General features: G+C 46.5%; 6 protein-coding genes across 6 annotated transcripts; 4 read left to right on the top strand and 2 right to left on the bottom strand.

The window, feature by feature from the left end:
- Nucleotides 1-46: 46 nt before the first annotated feature.
- Nucleotides 47-1,161, bottom strand: PPTG_03534 (hypothetical protein; the record flags this gene model as incomplete). Its single annotated transcript, XM_008896212.1, has 2 exons — nt 47-707; nt 776-1,161. 2 exons carry the CDS (start codon nt 1,159-1,161, stop codon nt 47-49), a joined length of 1,047 nt encoding a protein of 348 aa, XP_008894460.1.
- A 4,312-nt stretch (nt 1,162-5,473) lies between these two features.
- Nucleotides 5,474-6,180, top strand: PPTG_03535 (hypothetical protein). The gene has a single exon (XM_008896213.1). It carries the CDS (start codon nt 5,509-5,511, stop codon nt 5,989-5,991), a length of 483 nt encoding a protein of 160 aa, XP_008894461.1. The 5' UTR covers nt 5,474-5,508; the 3' UTR covers nt 5,992-6,180.
- A 4,323-nt stretch (nt 6,181-10,503) lies between these two features.
- Nucleotides 10,504-11,040, top strand: PPTG_03536 (hypothetical protein; the record flags this gene model as incomplete). The annotated part of the gene is made up of 1 exon (XM_008896214.1): nt 10,504-11,040. The coding sequence occupies one exon, from the start codon at nt 10,504-10,506 to the stop codon at nt 11,038-11,040; it is 537 nt and encodes a 178-aa protein (XP_008894462.1).
- Nucleotides 11,041-13,257: 2,217 nt separating this feature from the next.
- PPTG_21317 (hypothetical protein) lies at nt 13,258-13,698 on the bottom strand (the record flags this gene model as incomplete). The annotated part of the gene is made up of 1 exon (XM_008896570.1): nt 13,258-13,698. The coding sequence occupies one exon, from the start codon at nt 13,696-13,698 to the stop codon at nt 13,258-13,260; it is 441 nt and encodes a 146-aa protein (XP_008894818.1).
- Nucleotides 13,699-15,218: 1,520 nt separating this feature from the next.
- PPTG_21318 (hypothetical protein) lies at nt 15,219-15,479 on the top strand (the record flags this gene model as incomplete). Its single annotated transcript, XM_008896571.1, has 1 exon — nt 15,219-15,479. One exon carries the CDS (start codon nt 15,219-15,221, stop codon nt 15,477-15,479), a length of 261 nt encoding a protein of 86 aa, XP_008894819.1.
- Nucleotides 15,480-15,962: 483 nt separating this feature from the next.
- Nucleotides 15,963-16,771, top strand: PPTG_21319 (hypothetical protein; the record flags this gene model as incomplete). The annotated part of the gene is made up of 3 exons (XM_008896572.1): nt 15,963-16,158; nt 16,216-16,256; nt 16,721-16,771. The coding sequence occupies 3 exons, from the start codon at nt 15,963-15,965 to the stop codon at nt 16,769-16,771; spliced, it is 288 nt and encodes a 95-aa protein (XP_008894820.1).
- Nucleotides 16,772-19,164: the final 2,393 nt, after the last annotated feature.

The raw sequence follows: 19,164 nt of genomic DNA on the forward strand, positions 1-19,164 counted from the left end.
GGCAACTCGCTCTCCCCAACACGTGCAAATAGGCACAATAAAGCCGTCACGTAACCTTCCGATATATAATCGGCCAATACACACACACTTGGCCTTGCCGGATGCGATGGAAATATTCGGCGAGCTTGCGAAATCGCCGAACGATTTGGCGTATGCGCTCAAGATCGCCAGGAGCCATTTCACAGTCTTGAACGAATTCTGCCACTTGCTCACAAATGGCAATTACCTCGTCCGGATCGATGGGCTCATCCAAGCCGCTGTCGTCATCGTCCCGGTTGTCCTCACTTGTCATTCCCCTTCCCAGTGAAGCGGTTGAGGCCATTGCGCGCAACGTGCTAGTATCACTGTCACTGCTGCCAGAAGCATCGGAATTGTTGACATCACGAGGGTTGATGCCGATTGTGTCATTGATATCGTCCACAGACGTTGTCAGTGGCAAATCGCTAGGCTTGCGAATGAGCGCAGCACCAACAACGAGATGAAGTGAATGTGCGATGCACGACATACTTGTCACGCCGATCTGGTCACATGCCCTCTTCATGTTTGGAGCTCCATCCCGAAGAAACCGAACACACAACGTTCGATCCAGATTCCAATTGTCGAAGCACGGTAGTAGTGCAGCAGCAATAGCAGGGGCATTGTGCTTACCAGGGATGCTTATTACCTCAAGCGTCCATTTGTGCATGTCCATTTGTGCATGTCGAAGTCTTCATCCACATAGTGCAGCGTGAAACTGATAAAGCTTTCTGCACACAACGAAGTCCAAATGTCGGACGAAACAGAAAAGTATAGACATTCACCCTTGTCACTGAGCCGAATCCGAAGCGAAGAACGAAACTCTGCGGCTCTGATCTGCAATCGCGACGTCGTAGTTTGGCGAGCTGGAATTCGCAGCCTTCCCCTTACGCTGTTTGCAAACTCGATGGTTGCAATAAGACCGGCATCGTTGGCAGTACTAAGAGGGCGTAAGTCCGACGCGATCCACTGAACCAGCAAGTCAACGAAGCGCTTCTGATCGACGTCGGTTGCTGGTTCATCAATGCCTTCGTCGACGTTGGCTGACTCATAGATGTTAACCAGCCGTCTAGCAGCGGTTTGACTCTGTTGTTTCTCCTGTCTTTGCGTGTACGCTCTCAGGTATTCAGGATGGAAGCGCTTCATGTGAGGCCCGGCGTCATTTCGACCTTTACACACGTCAACCTTTGCATTGCACCGTTGGCACCAGCCAAATTTTGCATGAGCAACTGTTACTGCACTTGTCGGGACGTTAGTATATATCTCATCAGCAACCAACACGATGAACTACCAGTACGCCTTCATACGCTGCTTGGGTCATATCGAAAAAGCTCGCCGTGCTGGGTAGTGAAGAAGGCGCTGGGCCTGACGCTGCGTTGCCTTGTCTTGAAGCATTCTGTCGCGGTGAAATTCTTCGCGGAGCAGGTGACCTTGCAAACGCAGCCCGGCGTTGTAATGATCTCGCCCCCACCGATGTTGCAGACGCTGCACGACGCTGTGTTGATCTCGCTCCCACGGATGCTTGATGAGAAACCCGAGGCGGCCGTGATGGGGTCGTGTATAGGTCTGCCGGATGCAAGACGGTTGCTCCGTCGTCTTCATTCTCCATCTTGCAAGACGTGTTCAGGCCTCGAGGAGCTGGTGGCAAAATGAGAAATGATGTAGTAAAGAATTTTCACTGAAGAAGTACGACAACAGTCTCCAGCCGCCTGGCCCGATCAGTTGCAGGGAATGGAGCGCCGCCAAGATGATGATACTCTTCAAGCCATGGTCTATGTCTTACAGAAGGAGCTGCTTGGTATTACCAGTGCCAAGTTGGTAAGTACTGCTTCCACGGGAGACGTTAAACGCACGACCCAAAACCAGTGTGCCAATGTAGTTGTGGTAGTTTACGTACCTATTTTTGGTTTTTCATTTTTAAAAGACGTTGAGCAAGCGAATTGGCGCGTGTTATCAGCGAGGTATCAACTTAACTCCAACTCGAACCAGATACTAAAAAAGTAGCATTTACCTGCGTTAAAAACGGTAATGTCGCCACCACTACTCGTGAGTGACAGTAAATTTATCAATTGGTACGACCCAGTATCGAATGGCCTAATATTGAACCATTACACTTTTTATGCGAGACCAGTATTTCATGCGGAAAGCCAATACAACACGCGGAAAACCTACCGTATTTGTCGGATCGATACGGATCAACTAAGACATCAAATTCATAAGGGTGACACCCCTTCTGATTCACTTACAAAACTCTTTAAATTAATGAAATGCGACAATAACGAAAATATAATATATCGAAATCCAAACAAGTTCTGTGATTTGAAGTTACTCAGGCACAACCGCATCTTCCGGAGGTGGCAACAAGTAAGTCCTAAACTTGCCATTGGCATCTCGAGGGCCTTTAGGATTATGGTTTGCTTTTCTAAAGCCACTGATAATGGTCTCCTTGTCCACCATACCCAAGCGTTGTCGGAGATTCTCTCTCTCTGGTGTCTTATGCCAACGTCCTCAGTTACATAGTTGAAGGATCCCAACAGTACTGTAGTTATTTATAATGTATGTAGGATCAATGAGGTCGCTGCTTGTCGACGAGAGACTTTGTCACTTCCGAAAGTTCCTCTACCTCGCCAAGCTCCAACCAAGATCCCGGAGGCATTCGCCCGCCATCCCGCGTTTAAGTCTTCTTTCTGTGCTACGAAATGCTTAATCTTCGACAAGCGTTACCAATTATATGAGACAAAAGCAAACGACGCTCACTTGCGCTTCTAGAAAATCATGGTCCCTGTGCCATTCGAGATATAGATCTCTACATAAATATTAGAAAGCTAGCAAATGCAAAATATATATAAAGGACACGTACTGTATCTTGTTCTTGAATGAGAGGCGGGAGTCATTTGCGCGCTTATTGAAAAACCTAAACGAGGTTTTATTTTTGCGACCAATTATTTGTGTCTCACTAGATCCGACAAATACGGTACACGCGCAAAAGCGCACGCGGAAAACCACACCACACTCATGACCAGCACAAGCACACCGGAAAACCGCGAAAACTCACGCGGAAAAAAGCCCCGCCCGAACAGATCCAAAATCAGACATTGGCCTATGCTTGAAGTAGCCATTTCGTATTTTAGGATTACGAACCTCATAATTCTGCACGGGTAGTAGTACAGTGGAACCCTCTATACTGAAGGTCCCTCGCTACTTTCCAATAACCTTTCATGTCTGCTAACTATTGCGATTATTTTGCAAATAGTTCAATCAATGACAAATGATCCACCCCATAATGCATTCTGTACCTATGGAACAAATCGGGATACCACAGTACATGCATGCTACTTCGTACATTGTACTTACGGTGTTTTATGACAAACTACCGCAAGTACCGGAAACCACTGTACTATACAGACTATACATGTACAGTAGTTTACGTACACGACGAACCAGTCGTAATTGGACCCATGCTGTCTGTCTACTGCGAGATTCCAGTCTGAAACTGCACGACTGGACCAGTCAATTTCTGGTCGCCAGCCGCAATACCAGGCTGGTAATACCAGTGGTATTACTGTACCAGCACGGTGTACTGGAGGTGAGATGCCCAAGTTGGGCCCCAACGGTTCTCGCCGAGAACTTCTCGGTCACCGAGACTCTAGAGAGCCGTTGGCAATCGATCACTGATCGTCACACAGATGCCAATCTCTTCTTGAGCATGCACCATACATGAACTGTACAGTACAACTGTAGTCGAAGACCAGGTCCGTTAATAACGGGCCATTATCCTTGTGTCCATCACGGTAATCGTATCATTTCGCCGTGCAAGTAATTGCTTTGACAAAAACTTAGTACTAGTATATCTTAAGATAGAGTCTAGATGAAGACGGTATTTAATTCAAATAAGACTAGAGACTAGCGCTGGAGTAATAAGCTATGCGAAAACGCAACCCATTGCTTTACATTACTACGATTAATGCACTATACTGCGGCTGTAAACACTTTTGGCTGCATTGACCCTGGTGTTTGAGGCTCAAACACCAGGTCAAATGAGGGACATTATTTGTCCGTTACTGCACGCAACTCACCATTTTCAACATGCGAATCGCGAATCGAATGGTGGCTGGGTTTAGCATTACACTGTACTTTGCCGACCTTCAAATCGCCAAACTATTCAGATTGCCGAATTGCGCGAGAGACACAAATCATAATTTTAACTTCAATCCTAACGTCAACTGCACGAAAATCTTCGTGCAGGTAATACATGAGAGCGGTAGAATAGCACAGTCAGAATAAGCAAATCCACAGAACCTACGGATGAATTCCACAGAAATATCATTATAAGGGCCACTACTAAAAGCATACTGGGGGTTGCACCCCCAGACCCCCGCATTAGAAAAAAATGTTCTGGAGAGTGTTACGGGTCCATTCACTGATGAGTTCGTCGCTGGGTCCGTCTACGCAAATACCGAGCGGCCCTGCTTCGCGGGCACCCTGCTCGGGTTTGCTTCGGCTACGCTCCTCACACCCGCTCACTACCGCCCTCTATTAAAAGCATCTATTTCACATTCTGTGTTTTTCACGAATTTGTCTGTGCGATTTTCTTTCCTTCGTAATACATGGTATCTTCCCTTAATTAACAGAGTTAAAAGAACTGAGCTATATTATGTTTTTTTTTACTCTATTGCTAATTTAGTTTTTGCTTTGGTGAACCCAGTGGTTGAATTCGTTCGTGTAATTCCTCACTTGTGGACAAAAAAGGCAGGTACATGTGCTCAGAGCGCAGTGTGAGGTCGTATATTAGTAACCTGAGCTGTCTGCCACCTCTCTAAAGCTTCCGTACTGGTATACACGCTCAAAAATGCCCGGTACATGTATCCACAGGTACCATCAAAAATCTTTCAGAAGATATATTAATTATTCTAACCAAGATAAATTCAGAAGGTATAACTGCTGTGGCACATATAGACCAGTACCTGGACCTGTAAAGCAGCATGATTACACCTTATACAAGCGTCCGAAAGGGACAAGCAAATGTAGGCATCAAGTTATGGCCTCTGGGGGCAGAAGGTGAGCCCCCTCGCTCAGACCCCGCCTCGGCCACCCAGCGGCAATGACCAGACCTTTTAGAAGTAGCAATGAAATGTCCGACCCGATGCTGTTACAGCATTGCTGTAGAATTAGAAGAACTTTGACAAGCACAAAGAGCAGGATGCTAACGTATGGTAGACTCCCATTGGTTAAAGACTCACGGACTGAGAGTTGCAGCAACCTGGTCCAGCTGATAATGATTTGGTTGTGCTTGCCGACATATGGACGATTCGAACATCTTGGGCTTTGCCCAGGAAAGCTAATCGGATTGGTGATCCCGATTCTGTTCCACCTCGTTTGTATACAATAACGGCTCTTTTCTAAAGAATCATGGATGTGGAGGCTGGCATTTCCCCCCAACAATTGCCATTCCCGAATTTGCTTCCTTTCCGAAGACTCCTTCTAGACTCAACAATGCGTTTCACCGTCTTCATTGCCCTGCTCGTGGCCACCTTCTTGGCGTGCTGCTCCGCCGAAAGTGTCCAGGACCGTCGTCTTCGTGTCGAGGCTGCCCCTGTCCCGGTTAACAAAGACAACGTTGCTAAGATCGCCGGTGGATTCCTCGAGAAGCTGCAGACCAACACGGCTCTTTCGAAGGCCGTCAAGGCCATCCAGGCTTCTGATGGTGATGAGGCTGTTGTGAGGAAGGCCATCACGGCCTTCGCTGCCACTAAGGATAGTGTTAAGATGACCGACGAGGGTGTCGCTAAGATTTCGGCGATGATGGCTACCACCGTGCAGAAGAACCCCAAGTCGTGGCCGCGTCTCCGCAAGTTCGCCAAGATTACGCTTGGAGGCACTGTTGCCGGTTTCGCTATTTACGGTGCATACAAGGCTCTGTTCGACAGGAAGTCATCGACGGCTGCGACTACTACAACCACCACTGGCTCGGCGTAAGAATGGCTTCAACGGTTTTGACTATATTCTTGAGCATTCTCTTCCGGTTTGCAGTTTACAAGCGAGAAAGTCTTGAACGTCTTCACGTCTTGGATAGAAGCACCAAACTAGATAGGCAAGGTTTGTTTTTCGCGCAGTAACAATGCAATGCTAGTATCAATGATACATACAAAAGGTTTGAAATCCATCTTTGTTATTTTCGTTTCTGTGTTGATAATAATGCAGGCCTTTCTCTCATGTATTTGCATTAGGAGAGCTGAGTGAGGCTTGAATGATAGGTGTCTTTACAATGTTCGTTACCTTTCACAAGTTTACTAAAGTATAGTGAACGAAGTGTTTGGGACGTATGCATAGTTAAACTCGTTTAAGCCGACGTCATTCCTCCAGGTGTACGAGCGCTAGTGATAGCTTTGGTTTACTGTACTGTGTTGACAGCATTTGCCAATCATGCGTGGTGTCGCCAAATTTCGTCGCTCCATTGCATAGCCTGTCGAATAGATAAATTTTATCTTGTCACTGACAGTCGCTTGCACCAGATACCAGCGCCTATCGGGAAGACCTTGTTTGCGGACCGATTGTAAAGCCTTTTCTCTTTTGGTAGAATTCCTACCTCGGAATAGTACATATGGTACCCTCAGAATAGTGTCACAGAGCGTTACTTGCGAGGGAAAAACTTGTACATTAGTATTGTTTTGTTTCATTTCTATTCCAAGCGTAAACCTAAAATTAAGCCTAAATGGCTTTTCCGAGAGGGTTAGGCTGCATTATCGGAGCATATGTGTAATGTTCCGTCCGTACGTAAAGCGACCTGCATATATTAACAAAGTACTCTGTGTGATAAAAATGATTTCCTTTTATTGAAGATTAGGTGGGATAGTGAGGATTTGGTTTTTTTAACCATGCTATTAGCTGTAAATACTTTAAGCGTTCAAAAGTGCTCAAAATGGTTCTTTTTTTGCCAACCGTCTTTTCCTCGTTTCTATAGGCCATGCTTGCAATGTTCGACCACAATTAGACGACATGTTAAAAATTGTGCAGGGTGCATTGTAGAAAACACAAGCAATGGCACAAATTGTAAAAAAATACGGTTTTTTTATAATAAATTCAACGTGAACACTTTTTCCATTCGTTAGAAATGCGGTTAGTGGTTTCTAACAAAGATGAGCAGGATTCCAATGACTCGATCGACTCAGTTTATGTTCCAGCAAAAAAAACATAAGGACAGTTCAAATATCTTGGGCTTTGCTCAGGAATGCTAATCGGATAGGCAATCCCTGCTACTGAATGTCAGTAAGCCTTCTGAGTAAAACAACGACTGAATCATATTAAACTGAACTTCAAAGAAGTAATTATCCATTAACCTATCCGCATCGTCCGTATGGTTTCTCCGAAAGAGCCAGCGACGCCAAAGTTAAACTTGGCATAATGGAATGACCACTGGTAATTTACTAGAGCTGGCAGTGTACGTCACGGAGTCAAACAGGCAATAATGGCCTAGCTACATGTATTGGATCAACTGAAGTGGGAGCTGAAAATGATCACTTTGCTGCTCGTAGTTCGTCCGGCAAAAGGGAACCCATAGGTGGTATGTGCTGATTTGAGACTCCTGACAGCGACACAACACGACGAAAACCCGAGAGCTGGTGCTCGACGAGGCGATGACTGTTGTTTATTAATGAAGTAAACGAATGGCGAATGGAGCAACGGTACACACGAGAGCAAGCCATGATGGCGCTACCGTGCGGGAAGTCGAAAGGTAGGGATCGCAATGTTGGACTGAAAAGCGGTTCATCCACTTTCTCTACTGCCTACTGTATTGAGAGATGAATGCCTCCTTTGGGTGGGACGACGATGAGTGCGAATTTGGAGGTCAAACGCGAGGCATACAGTAACTTCGGGAATGGATGAGGTCCTGTACGCAGTCTGAAAGTGCTTCTAAAATGTTTATCATAGCGACCCTGACGAGGAGCGATCAATATACGGAATGCATCGGAAAATCAACTTAAGTCATTCTAAATGCACGTGGTGATGGCGAATTTCCGAGGAGGCGGCAGAGCTCTGGAGAAGCTGCTCCATCAGTTGTATGAACGAATCTGGGACCAGTAGACTCGTTTGGAGGTGGCTGAAGCCACGATGCGCCCTGAATTGGTCACATCGCGTTCCCAGGCCCCCTGCTACACGAAGACGGAAATGACGGGCGTGAGGTAAACAAAAACTGAAGTGACGGAGAAGCTTGTTCAATGAAGCCAAAGGCAGCTAATGGATGAAGCATGACCTCGGGGGAGGTATGCACAACAAAGATGTTACGATGCGTTGGTACATATCCTTCGTGTGGTGGTACGGTTATCATGATTGCAGGCTCCTCGAAGGAAAGAGATGTCAAGCTGAGTCGTAATGATGGAATCAAGAGCCGCTCCATTTAATCAATTTCCTGGACTGAGAAGCAGAATATAGAGTGGGATTCTTTGAAGCGAAGGCTGACACAGTGTACATGAAGTGACACGGAGCGGAGAGGATGCTGCATCATTTATTCGTATGGACAATTGGAAATGGCCGTGACGCAGTGAGAGGCTGCTGAAGATACAAACAATGGCAGATGGAACTATCCTTGGTCGCGAAAGGACCAGAGCTCTCGCAACTACCGGTGGTAAGATTCAGTTCAATGGCTAGAGCGCAACTCCAGCAACCACCCAGCGGTGACAACGTTCGCTGGGCTGGCTAAGTGTCAATAACCTGAAGGGTCAAGCTTCAAGAGCAGTTGGAAGGAGACTCTTTCAGCCACAGCAGGAGGACACCATAGAGATGGATACTGTAGACGACCCAAATCACACAGCGTGGTAAAGCAAGTTTCATTACCACTGAAGCAAGCGTGCTCTGCGTACCACACGATATCGAGTGCTTCGAACGAGCATCCAGCTATGTAAACGGGCAGTTCGAAAACCTTTCCACACAAGTTATTCAAGCCAGTGTCGGTAACATGCGGGTACGAACAGTGCAAAAGACCGTGTAAGTGTATATCCCGCATACCTCCTGAGCCTGCTTCGCAGCCGCTGTAATGAAGTATCTTTGCTTCCTTACTTCGATTGGTAACACCATGGAGCCTTCGACAAACAATTCAAGTAGAAATACTACCGGATATTACATGTTTTTGAAGAACCTCATAAAGACCAAAAACAAGCGACCTACTACAACCAGTATTTATTGCGCCGTATTCTCTCGAACAACACCCAAGTACTACATGTACTTGGATGCTGCACGAATAGGGCAAATTATTATTTTTTCCTGATTCAGCAAAGAGAAATTTAGGTGGCGGACCAGGTTTTTCTTAGGTATGGCTCAAAAACTTTTTTTTATGTCTATAATAGGTAGGTTCCAAGTGCGCGCACCTCTACGGGCATTGAGAGTTTGTCTCTTGGGTCAGTCAGTACCTCTGGTGTGGTAGCCTGATTCAAGAAGCAAACCTTCACTACGCGAGCGTCCAAAACATGCCAGTGCGCTGATATTGCAACATAATACTGGTAACCTGATCAATACACGATAAAAAAATCTTTATCGAATAGATTATCTCATTTCTCTGTGTCTATGCGTTTGTGTGTATTTTCTTACTCCCAGTGCCGCAATACAACATTTGTGTCGCGACCACATAGTTCTTTTCCGGTGGTACCTGCACAGAGTTGTCCAGATTAATGACTGACGTTTCAATAGGAAGGAAACTCTACCAGTAGACGGAAAACCCCAAATGCGACAACACTTATTGTGATGTTCTAGCTTCATTGTTTCCAAACATAGCAGCGATCGAGCCCAGTGTTCTCGTTTTCAGCTAGGAGCTGGATGAATTGCGGTAGTCACTGTCGAATCTCTCGTTGGAGGAGTATTGGGGACTAAGCAACTTGTCAGCATGCCGTCTATTTCATCTAGCATTTATTATATCTTTTTTTTAGTATTGCGGAATGTTGGAATTCTCTAATACGACGAACCTGCATCGCAGAATGACCCTATTTTTTGTATGCGCAGTTTACCGTCTTTGGAACAATGCACTAGATCCGAAGGCGGATGTGGTCAATGGTGACTCCTGGCCACTGACCAGACGCTGATTATTCCTCACCCAATGGTTCAGCCTGGGCCGCTCAGACTTGAGTGGCCCGTGGTTTTGCGGACTGCGGCACTGCCACCGCGGCCGCGGTGGTGACTCGCGTGCAAAGAGCAGGCTGCAAACTCGATGGAAGATTTCCATTGGCCCAAAGCTCGTGAGCAACCTGGTCCTGTTGGTTAATAATTTTTATCGTTAGGTTTTTTCCGACGTGTGCCATCTTGGGCTTTGCCCATGAAAGCAAATCGGCATGTAGGTGGTCCAGATTTGTCCCTACAACTTCACAGATCCATGGTAGCCTTACGCAGCAATTCTATCCAATGACTCAAGGTGTGAACAAACTGCCAGTGGAGATTGACATTTCCCGAAACAATTCGTCATTCCCGAATTTGCTACCTCTTTCAAAGCTCCAAAACTCAACAATGCGTTTCAGCGCTTTCGTCGTCCTACTTGTGGCCACCTTCCTGGTGTGCTACTCCAATTTTGCCAGTTCCGAGTCTGTCGATGAGGAACGTCATTTTCATCTTCCCGGTCTCGGTCACGGTCATGGTCACAGTCACGCAGCCAAGATCCCAGCTATCAATAACAAAGACAACGTTGCTAAGATTGCCGGTGGATTCCTCGAGAATCTGCGGACGAAAACCGCTCTGACCAAGGCTGTTAAAGCCGTCCAGGCGTCTGACGGCGACGAGGTTGCTGTGAGGAAGGCCATCACGGCCTTCGCTGCTGCCAAGGATGCGGTCAAGACGAACGACGAGCAGATTGCCAAGCTCTCCTCTACGATTGCCACAACGGCGCAAAAGAACCCCAAGTCGTGGCCTCGTCTCCGCAAGTTCGCCAAGATTGCGCTGGGCGCCACTGTTGGTGGCTATGTCATCTACCTTGCGTACAAGCTTATGTTTGACAGGAACTCGTCGGGATCTGGTGCCATGACGCTGATGCCCGATGGTTCGGCGTAAGCTTTGTGTGTTGCTGCCATAAACGGTTTTTGAGCAACTACATTGCAATTTATACGCGGAAAGGCACGGAAGTCACCACTTATTAGTTCTCAAGAAGGTGATATTCTAATGTAATATCTGTCACGCGCTCTAACCAAGTAATACCCACTGTTGCGATTACTTAAGTACTCGGAAAGATTTTGGTGTTTATGCAGCTAGTACTACTTGCCTAGTAGCATTGTAGTGATTAGTGAAGTACTAGTATAACGATAGCTAGTGGTAGCTTAGAGCTTCTGAAACTCAACGGAGATAGAGATAGCTCAAAACCACTGAAAACTTTAGAGTTACCTACTGTACGTACGACAGTGCTACGTGTACAAGTTCGAGTTCTGGGTTTTGGTTGGCTCAGGAGCTTCAGAGGCATTTGGCTAAGATAAGAAGATTGTCATGCAAAGGAGTTTTATCCGGCCTTGATCCCTTATCGTAGCCACTATCTCAAATTAACAGAGGTGACAACTCTCCAGGTCGAAATTATACAAGTAGACAGGAGCAAAGCATACTAGTATGCTCGGGCAAAGTTAGTTTGTATAGGAGTTTGTATTGAAATCCATATGACGTTTAGAGAAAAGTCAAATTGAAGTGGAGAGATGCTTGGTAAAGCAATCTCGCTTGGATCGTGGCCTGCAGACGCAATAACCCCCCCCCCCCCTCCCCGAGCTGTATCTGAGCAATTTACACAATAGTATGAGGCTTTCTCGTTGCACAAGTTGCATTCACGCTGAGCACGATAGTTCTTCTTTCGTGTTGCTGCGTACTGAGGAAGCCGGGTTAGTTGCTCGATATTATGAGGTGCAGGCATGTCATCTTCAACTGTGGAGCCATCGGCATTGCTGCGGGTTGTTCTAGCAGAATGGAAGTCATTGAAAATGAGCTGGTGGGCTAGTTGAGATAGAAACCCGTGAAAGTCAAGTACGGTGTTCTCTGAATGGCTTTCACAAGCCTCGTAGCGGTACGCGAGGTACGCATCGACAGTAATCATTCCGAGAAGCGTACTAAACAAGCGATTGTCCCAAAACATTGTTGCCCACTCTCTTTCTAGTGTTAGACTTCCTTGACGCAAATGATTGTGCACATCGACTGTAGAGAACTTGGAAAAAAAGCACTCTATCATTTGCGGGCGTTCAACTCGTATTTCATACCGCAGTGTCTCCACTATTCCATCACGCTCAATCAAACGATGTCGTGGACGAACTGCATCTTTACCTGGTAGCGTTGTTCCACGGTTTGCAATAATTGTTTTTGGTTTTCTGTCCGCCCAACATGCTGCGTACATTGTTGTACCCATGTCAGTGATGCTGGATAGAACTTTGAAAGAGCCTCGCTTTGGGCCAGTAGCAAACCCGTTCTTTAGATACTTCATGGGAAACCCCACTGTGGCTGTCTTCACCATGCCCATGAAGAAAAGTCCTGTTCGTGCCTCAAGTTGAATAAGTGTTTTCACCGATGCAAATGCACTATCTGTAACTACGGTACGACCAGTTCCACGAAATTTTTCCGCTAGCCGCAACATAACTGCAGTTCCTTCACCATACTCTGCTGCGTAGGGCTTCTGACGTTGTCGTATGACTCCTGCAACGAGTTCTAAGCTCAAAATAGTACCTGTGTCACCATCGGCGATAGCCTTCAGCTCAGCACCCAAACCTGCAGGCTTTCGAACAATTTTTGTCTTGTGTGGGATGCCATCATGACAATACTTCCCCTGTTTACCCTTCCACGCACTCATTGACTCATCTACACGAAGTACACTTCCGGGCGAAACAACTTGCTGGCGACGTTCATTGAATCCATTTAGAATAGGTCTTATTGGCATCCACGGATCGCCTTCTACGATAGATTCACCGAACGACATGCAGCTCAAAATTTGCTCAAAACAATGTCTTGTCATTCCAAATCGCTGTCTAAAGTTGGCTGCAGTGCTAACGCTACCGTCCTGTGAAGCATGGCCCCATCGCTAATCGAATTCCTATCCATTTGAACAAGTCTCCCACATTGATACGGCGGTATTGGTTCTTCTGTAGGTTGTGGTTCGTCGCCGATACTGTATTCCTCAATGTAGACGTAGGGTACATTAGATAGAAGTATCTAGCAAGGGTCTTGTCGCCCAAAGCTAATGACTGAGGCCACAACAGCCAAGCTCGATGGGGTTGACCATGGGCTTCCGGGTCGACCAGAACGGATTCACAAGGGATCCACTCTCTCCGTTAGCATAGATAGCTCCGTTGTCTTCCTCTCGCTCATTGTATCCTCGAAATTCAATTCGTCTTCATCCGATGACGACGAAGCGTCCATATCTATTGATGCTCCTTCGTTGACTCCAAGCAGAAGATCTGTGAAGGTTGAAGTTGACACATTCGAGGCGTTTTCGCGCTCTAGCTGCGGTTCTTGTACTGCGGTGAGAGAAATCGACCGTGCAGATACGATCTCGCGAGCTCCACATGACCATTCAACCTCAAACTTGCGTTGGCAGCCTTCTGTATTCACGCCAAGAACGATGCCAATCCTTCCGCGAGTTCGATTGGTTTTTCCAACAACGCGAGATCCGACCTGCATCATCATACTTTTCCCGAGTGCGTTTGAGCCCGTAGAAAAGGAGAACGCCGTCGATTCCTTTGTCTTCATTGCTAGGCTAACAATAGCATTCTAATGTTGTTCACTTCTCCAAAAACTATTTTTTATCCGAGCATACTGGTATGCTCACGATCATACATGCATACGCACTTGGAGAGTAAATGTTAACTATATATTGGCGACTTGATGGTTAAACTATTTTTGGATTTAAAATATCTAATATAATATTCAATGTGCGGCTTTCAATCATTAGCAATATAAACACCCAAGTTGATATTACCTCTCACCGGGGCTGTCGTCTACGCTGCTAGTGACCGTTTAGTCATTCCTCACAAAACTACTTACTGTTGGATTAATTTCAAAAATATTGGGACTGGGCACATTTTGGACGCAAAACCAAAATTAATCTTTTTGTGCAAGGCGCAACTTTGTAATAAAACGATACACCTAAAAACAATAAGTGTTGTCTTACTGTCTTAATCCAATTACAAATCCGACCATTTAGAGTCTTAATTAGACTATGAAGCTTGGTTTTATTTATAAATCAGACCGGTCACAAGTATTTAGAGACGCCACATCATATTTCCAAGGTGATTTATGCACTGGTGTGTTCTGCTGATTTGATTTACAAATCCATCTGAACGGTCGATTTATCTCTAAATCGGTCTGAATGTCCGATGTCTTCTCGGCGGTCCAAGACCAGGTCACCGCAAAAAAGACGACATGTCTAAAACAGAGACCCCTCGTGCATGCATTTCCATAGAGATTGATGAAGTTGCGGAGGCAAACCGGTCAATTACTGTTGTGAAATTACTTTGGATGACGCCATGGTAGCAGGATATCGATGCATCCAAGCTGTGCTTGCCCGCAGGAGACAATTGTGGACATGCATGAGCTTCAGCTTTTCCATCGAGGGCATCTATGAATTATCTTACATAATTCAAATTATTCGACATTTTACCACAATTATATGTCCTTTTTTGTGAATCTGTTTTAGATTTATACTAGTGCAAAGTGTGGGATAATCGAAGCGGTTTTCATAATAATTAAAATAAAACCTCTATTAAACTGGCGCCCTCCCCAATCCAAGGTGTTTTATCACGAGCATCGTTTTCGTTTCGCTTACCATGATTCTAGTGGTTGTTACGGATCAAATTACCGACGGGTTCGCTCGACATCATCAGCTACAACCTTTAATGTGAGGTTGTTGTGCCGTCAACTAGTGTGTGTAGATCGCTGATTATGAATATGCCAGGGGAAGGTCTTGTGCTGTTGAAAGCAAGGCGAACAATGACAACAATGACAACGAAGGGGTTTCCCTACAAAACCTCTATTCCGCACCCAAATGAGTATCCAGCATCACTATACGAATTTACAAGTATTCCAATTTTTTTACAAAGATATTAGCGGTATTCAATTTTGCAGCAGCACCTCAGTTTTTGTTTTGGCGGCGCTATCGATGTAGCATTTTTAGCCAATCAAAGTCGCAATTGACTACCCCGTTGCAAACTTCTTGCAGCAGCAGCTCATTTGGACTAGGATCCAATATTTACTCCCCCCCCCAATCTAGGATGCCTGGCTGCTCCAAGCGTAAACAACTGCAATGCCACGTGCAAAACGTCCTCGTGACGAGGGAGGCTTCAGCCCTGATACGAGATGTGCTGAGCGACGAACAATCTGATGAAGACGATCTGGACGAGTTTTGGGAGCACAAGAATGAGCACATCTTGGGCACTCGTTTTCCACACGGCCGTCTCACTACCAGAAGTGAAAAAATCGCTGGCACAAGCTACTTTACAATCGCGAGCACACGTCTGACACGAACTTCTTGAAAGACTTTCGAATGAAGCGCTCACCGTTATTCGGCTTCGTTGCCATACCAAAAAAAAAAAGATCCACACGTTTCTTCGTTTGCATTGCAGAAGAACTTGGCAGCTTTACAAGGGCATTGTAGCAGCGTTTCCACATGGAATCCCCTCGAATGCGCTACTAGTACCAAACGAGGTCAACATGCTCGCTGCGCATGCCGCGTGGACAGGACGCTTGCAGCCTGGTCGCTGGCATTCAAGAAGAGCACTCCCTCCACTCAACTTGTCGTCCTTTTGCAGCCTTCCAGCAGCATGTATTCATTAATGGCACAACATGGTTTGACAAATCCGTATTCGCTGTTTCGTCAGCAGACTCTTCTCGGAGCTTGACAGAGTTGAGGTTCTCATCCTCGTAAGACGTAGCTTCAGCTTCACCTTCCATCGACACCACCAAGACGCCCTTGCGCCCAATTCACACCGAGACGTTTGTATGGGATCAAGAAAACAATGCTGCAGCTCGACAAGTATCGGTTTTTGTTGCAGAACGCGAAAAGCAACCTGGGCCAATCAGAACGCAGGAAAGAATTGTGGCTTGCTGTTGCAAAATTGAATGCCACTATTGTGATTGTGGCAATATTGATTGTGAAGGTCTCCTCGCCGACAGTCCTTAGCCCGCGCTTTTGTGACAGTTATGCCGTGTGTGGTACGTTTGCGCACACCTAGGCTGCTTGAGATTTTTTTGCTGTAGTCTTTAGCTTAGAAACCAAAAATGCATATCCAGGAGCGCGTAGAAATGAAAAGGTGAAAGTTGAGTCCCCACTGAAAATATTATTAAATGGAGACCCTCTTTGATACCCCCCCCCCCCCCCCTCCTATCTTTTTCATGTATTGCCCGGAATCAAGTTGTTTTATATCCACGTACTTTGTATCGCTCATGTTTATAAAATATAAGTACGTATCTGTCACCAAACCATTTTTTGGGGTGCTCATTCCTACTACTATTCAGGGCTGCCGAAGATAGCATATAATTTTTAATACATTATCATATTGATAATGCAATTAGTATTGAGAGGTCATCACTATATTTTAACATGTTTTACCCATATTATAGTATATTTTAGCCAGTGATTCACCAGCTTGAAATTGGTATATTTTAACTAAGTGATTTCCCTACTTGCAACTGGTATAATTAATCCAAGTTATTACCGGCTCACAGCTACCTAAATCGTTTGCAGCCAGTACTTTAAAAGAATGGTTGAGAATAGCCTTTGATCCTCATGACACCCCAGTACCTCACTTTCAAACTTATTCTGTAAGCTCTGAACCCAGCCACCTCCCTGTCGTCTCAGCTCCCATGAAGGTCACCAACAAGGACCTCTGCTCCCTGCTCTTCACCGACTTATCTCCGAGTCAATCTCGGTGCAACACCTGTAGCAAGGTGTACAAGAGCGGCAATGGCTACACCAATCAGGTGCATCATTTGCTCAAGCGCCACCCCGACTATCACGACTTGGCCGTGGCTGCATTTCGCAAGGGCAATCGGTTTGGTGTGACTCTTCCAGACCAGCGCACCAACGACATTTTTCGATGGATTGAGTGGTGCGTGATGGAGCGCATGCCCGTCAGTTTTTGCGAGCGCCCACTTGTTCGCAAAAATGTGAAGATGGACCCTATTTCTGCTGAGACGCTGCAAAAGTATCTAGACCTGGTGTATTTGCATGTGCGTGAAACTGTTGCTGCTACGCTGCCTGACGCATTTGGGCTCGCCTTAGATGGCTGGAGCCGCGGTGGACGCCATTTCATGACAATAATGGATGTCTTTGATGATGCCTCTGTTGCCCAGCCAAGCCAACGAAACCCCAATTATGATGAAAATATCCAGTGTCTTAGTCGGCGCTACGTGCTACTCGCTTTTTGCCCGCTGGGCGACGAAGAAGACTTGGGTGCACAGAGTCTTTTTGATCTCATTGCGGACACGCTTTCCACCTACAACAAGCCCTGGAAGAGCGTGCTCTTCATGATTGGTGATAATTGCTCTGTCAACCAGGCAATTGGTCGAAAAATTGGCGCTCTGCCATTTATTGGCTGCGCAAGTCACCCGTTCCAATTGGCTGTTAAGGATTTTCTGGCGGCGGAGGAGGTCCTACTGGCTAAAATACATGCCCTAATGAAGCATCTCAGCACTATCAAGTGTCGCGCGGCACTCCGAAAGGTGACGCCGTTGGCCCCCGTGCTACGTAATGCCACCCGCTGGTCCAGCACGTTCAACATGGTTGAACGCTACGTCAAGTTGCATCCAGCCCTTCTTTCCATGGACCACGCCACCATAGCCAAGCATGACATCGTTAGCTTTTTGTTGGATGAAGATGAATCATCACGCGCCAAGTCGCTACTCGAGTCTCTCATGGACCTAAACGAAGTTACCAAAGCGTTGCAAGACTCCACGCTGACAACGGTGGGTGCTCGACGAGCGTTTGACTGGGTGGGGCGTCAATACCCCTCGATGAAAGCACGCCTGTCACCTGACGCAGCAATCCTCAATTATCCGGCGCTGGAGAGCGGGATCGCCAAGATTATTTCGGGGACTCGGCTTTCTGCATGCGAACAAGAAGCCTGTAAGATGTTTAAGAAACCAGTCGCTGACCCCGCACCAGAGACAAACTCACGCTCATTCTTAGCACCGGTGTTCAAGAAAGCTGTCAAGGGAGCGACATCGTACATGCCGCTGGCGTGGGTGCCCCCCACGTCGAACGAGTGCGAGAGGTTCTTTTCACAGGCTAAGCTGGTGTACTCGGATCTCCGACAGAGCATGGACGTGAACACTCTAGAAGTGCTAATGTTTCTTTCGTATAATAGGGATGCCTGGGATGTAGGCACCATTCAAGCTGTGAAGCGTAAAATGCGCAACTAAGCATTAGCAATTATGGCATTATTATGTTGAGGCGTTTGTTAAGAGATAATAGATTATAGATGCCATATCACGGAGCCCTGCTACTATTTATGTAGATGCACAATACGCTACTGTTCTTTTACGCATCGAATGCGTACCCAGCTCGTCCTTATCAACACCACGTCGGCGTAGCTCATCGGCTACATCACCACTTATCAAGAGCCGCTGCAAACACTTACGAAAGCGTTCACATTGGTTGCTACCAGGGAAAAGGCGGTCGTCGCCGTCTAAAGATGCTGTTGCCCAAAACACGGCTAGAGCAAGAACTGGGCATAACTCTGGTCTTAGTGGGTTGCGTAAATGTGCGGAGGGTCACGAGGCCTGCTTCCGTCCTGGTCTTTTTTTTTGGTGTGCGAAATACACGCACAAGGTGTCTCCACTCCACTCGATAAGGGTGTGACGAATACCAAATGCGTTCGCCGATCTGCACATAAGATTCCATGCAACAGTCATGTATGTCCGCGCAAAAATCATGTCTTTGGCTGGGTACTGAAGTAGCCGCTCGCACAGGTACCGGTATAAATCGAACGATAGAGAGTCCTTACCAGTCTTGAGCCCTTTAAAGTACTGACGCATCTCTTTCTCCATCCGTGGTGACATTTCACGCCCGTAGACGCGATATAAGTTAAATAGACAAGCTCTATGAGTGTTAAGTGCCGAGAAACTTAGGCTGCTGCCGTCTGCCTTCTCCAACGTCAGCAGCCAAGCTCCGAAAACCTCAACCTGGGTGGCGTCGAACTGACGTGGTGGTGGTGGTGG

This window comes from Phytophthora parasitica (assembly GCF_000247585.1).
Source record: "Phytophthora parasitica INRA-310 unplaced genomic scaffold supercont2.4, whole genome shotgun sequence".
NCBI classification, from domain to species: Eukaryota; Oomycota; class Peronosporomycetes; order Peronosporales; family Peronosporaceae; genus Phytophthora; species Phytophthora nicotianae.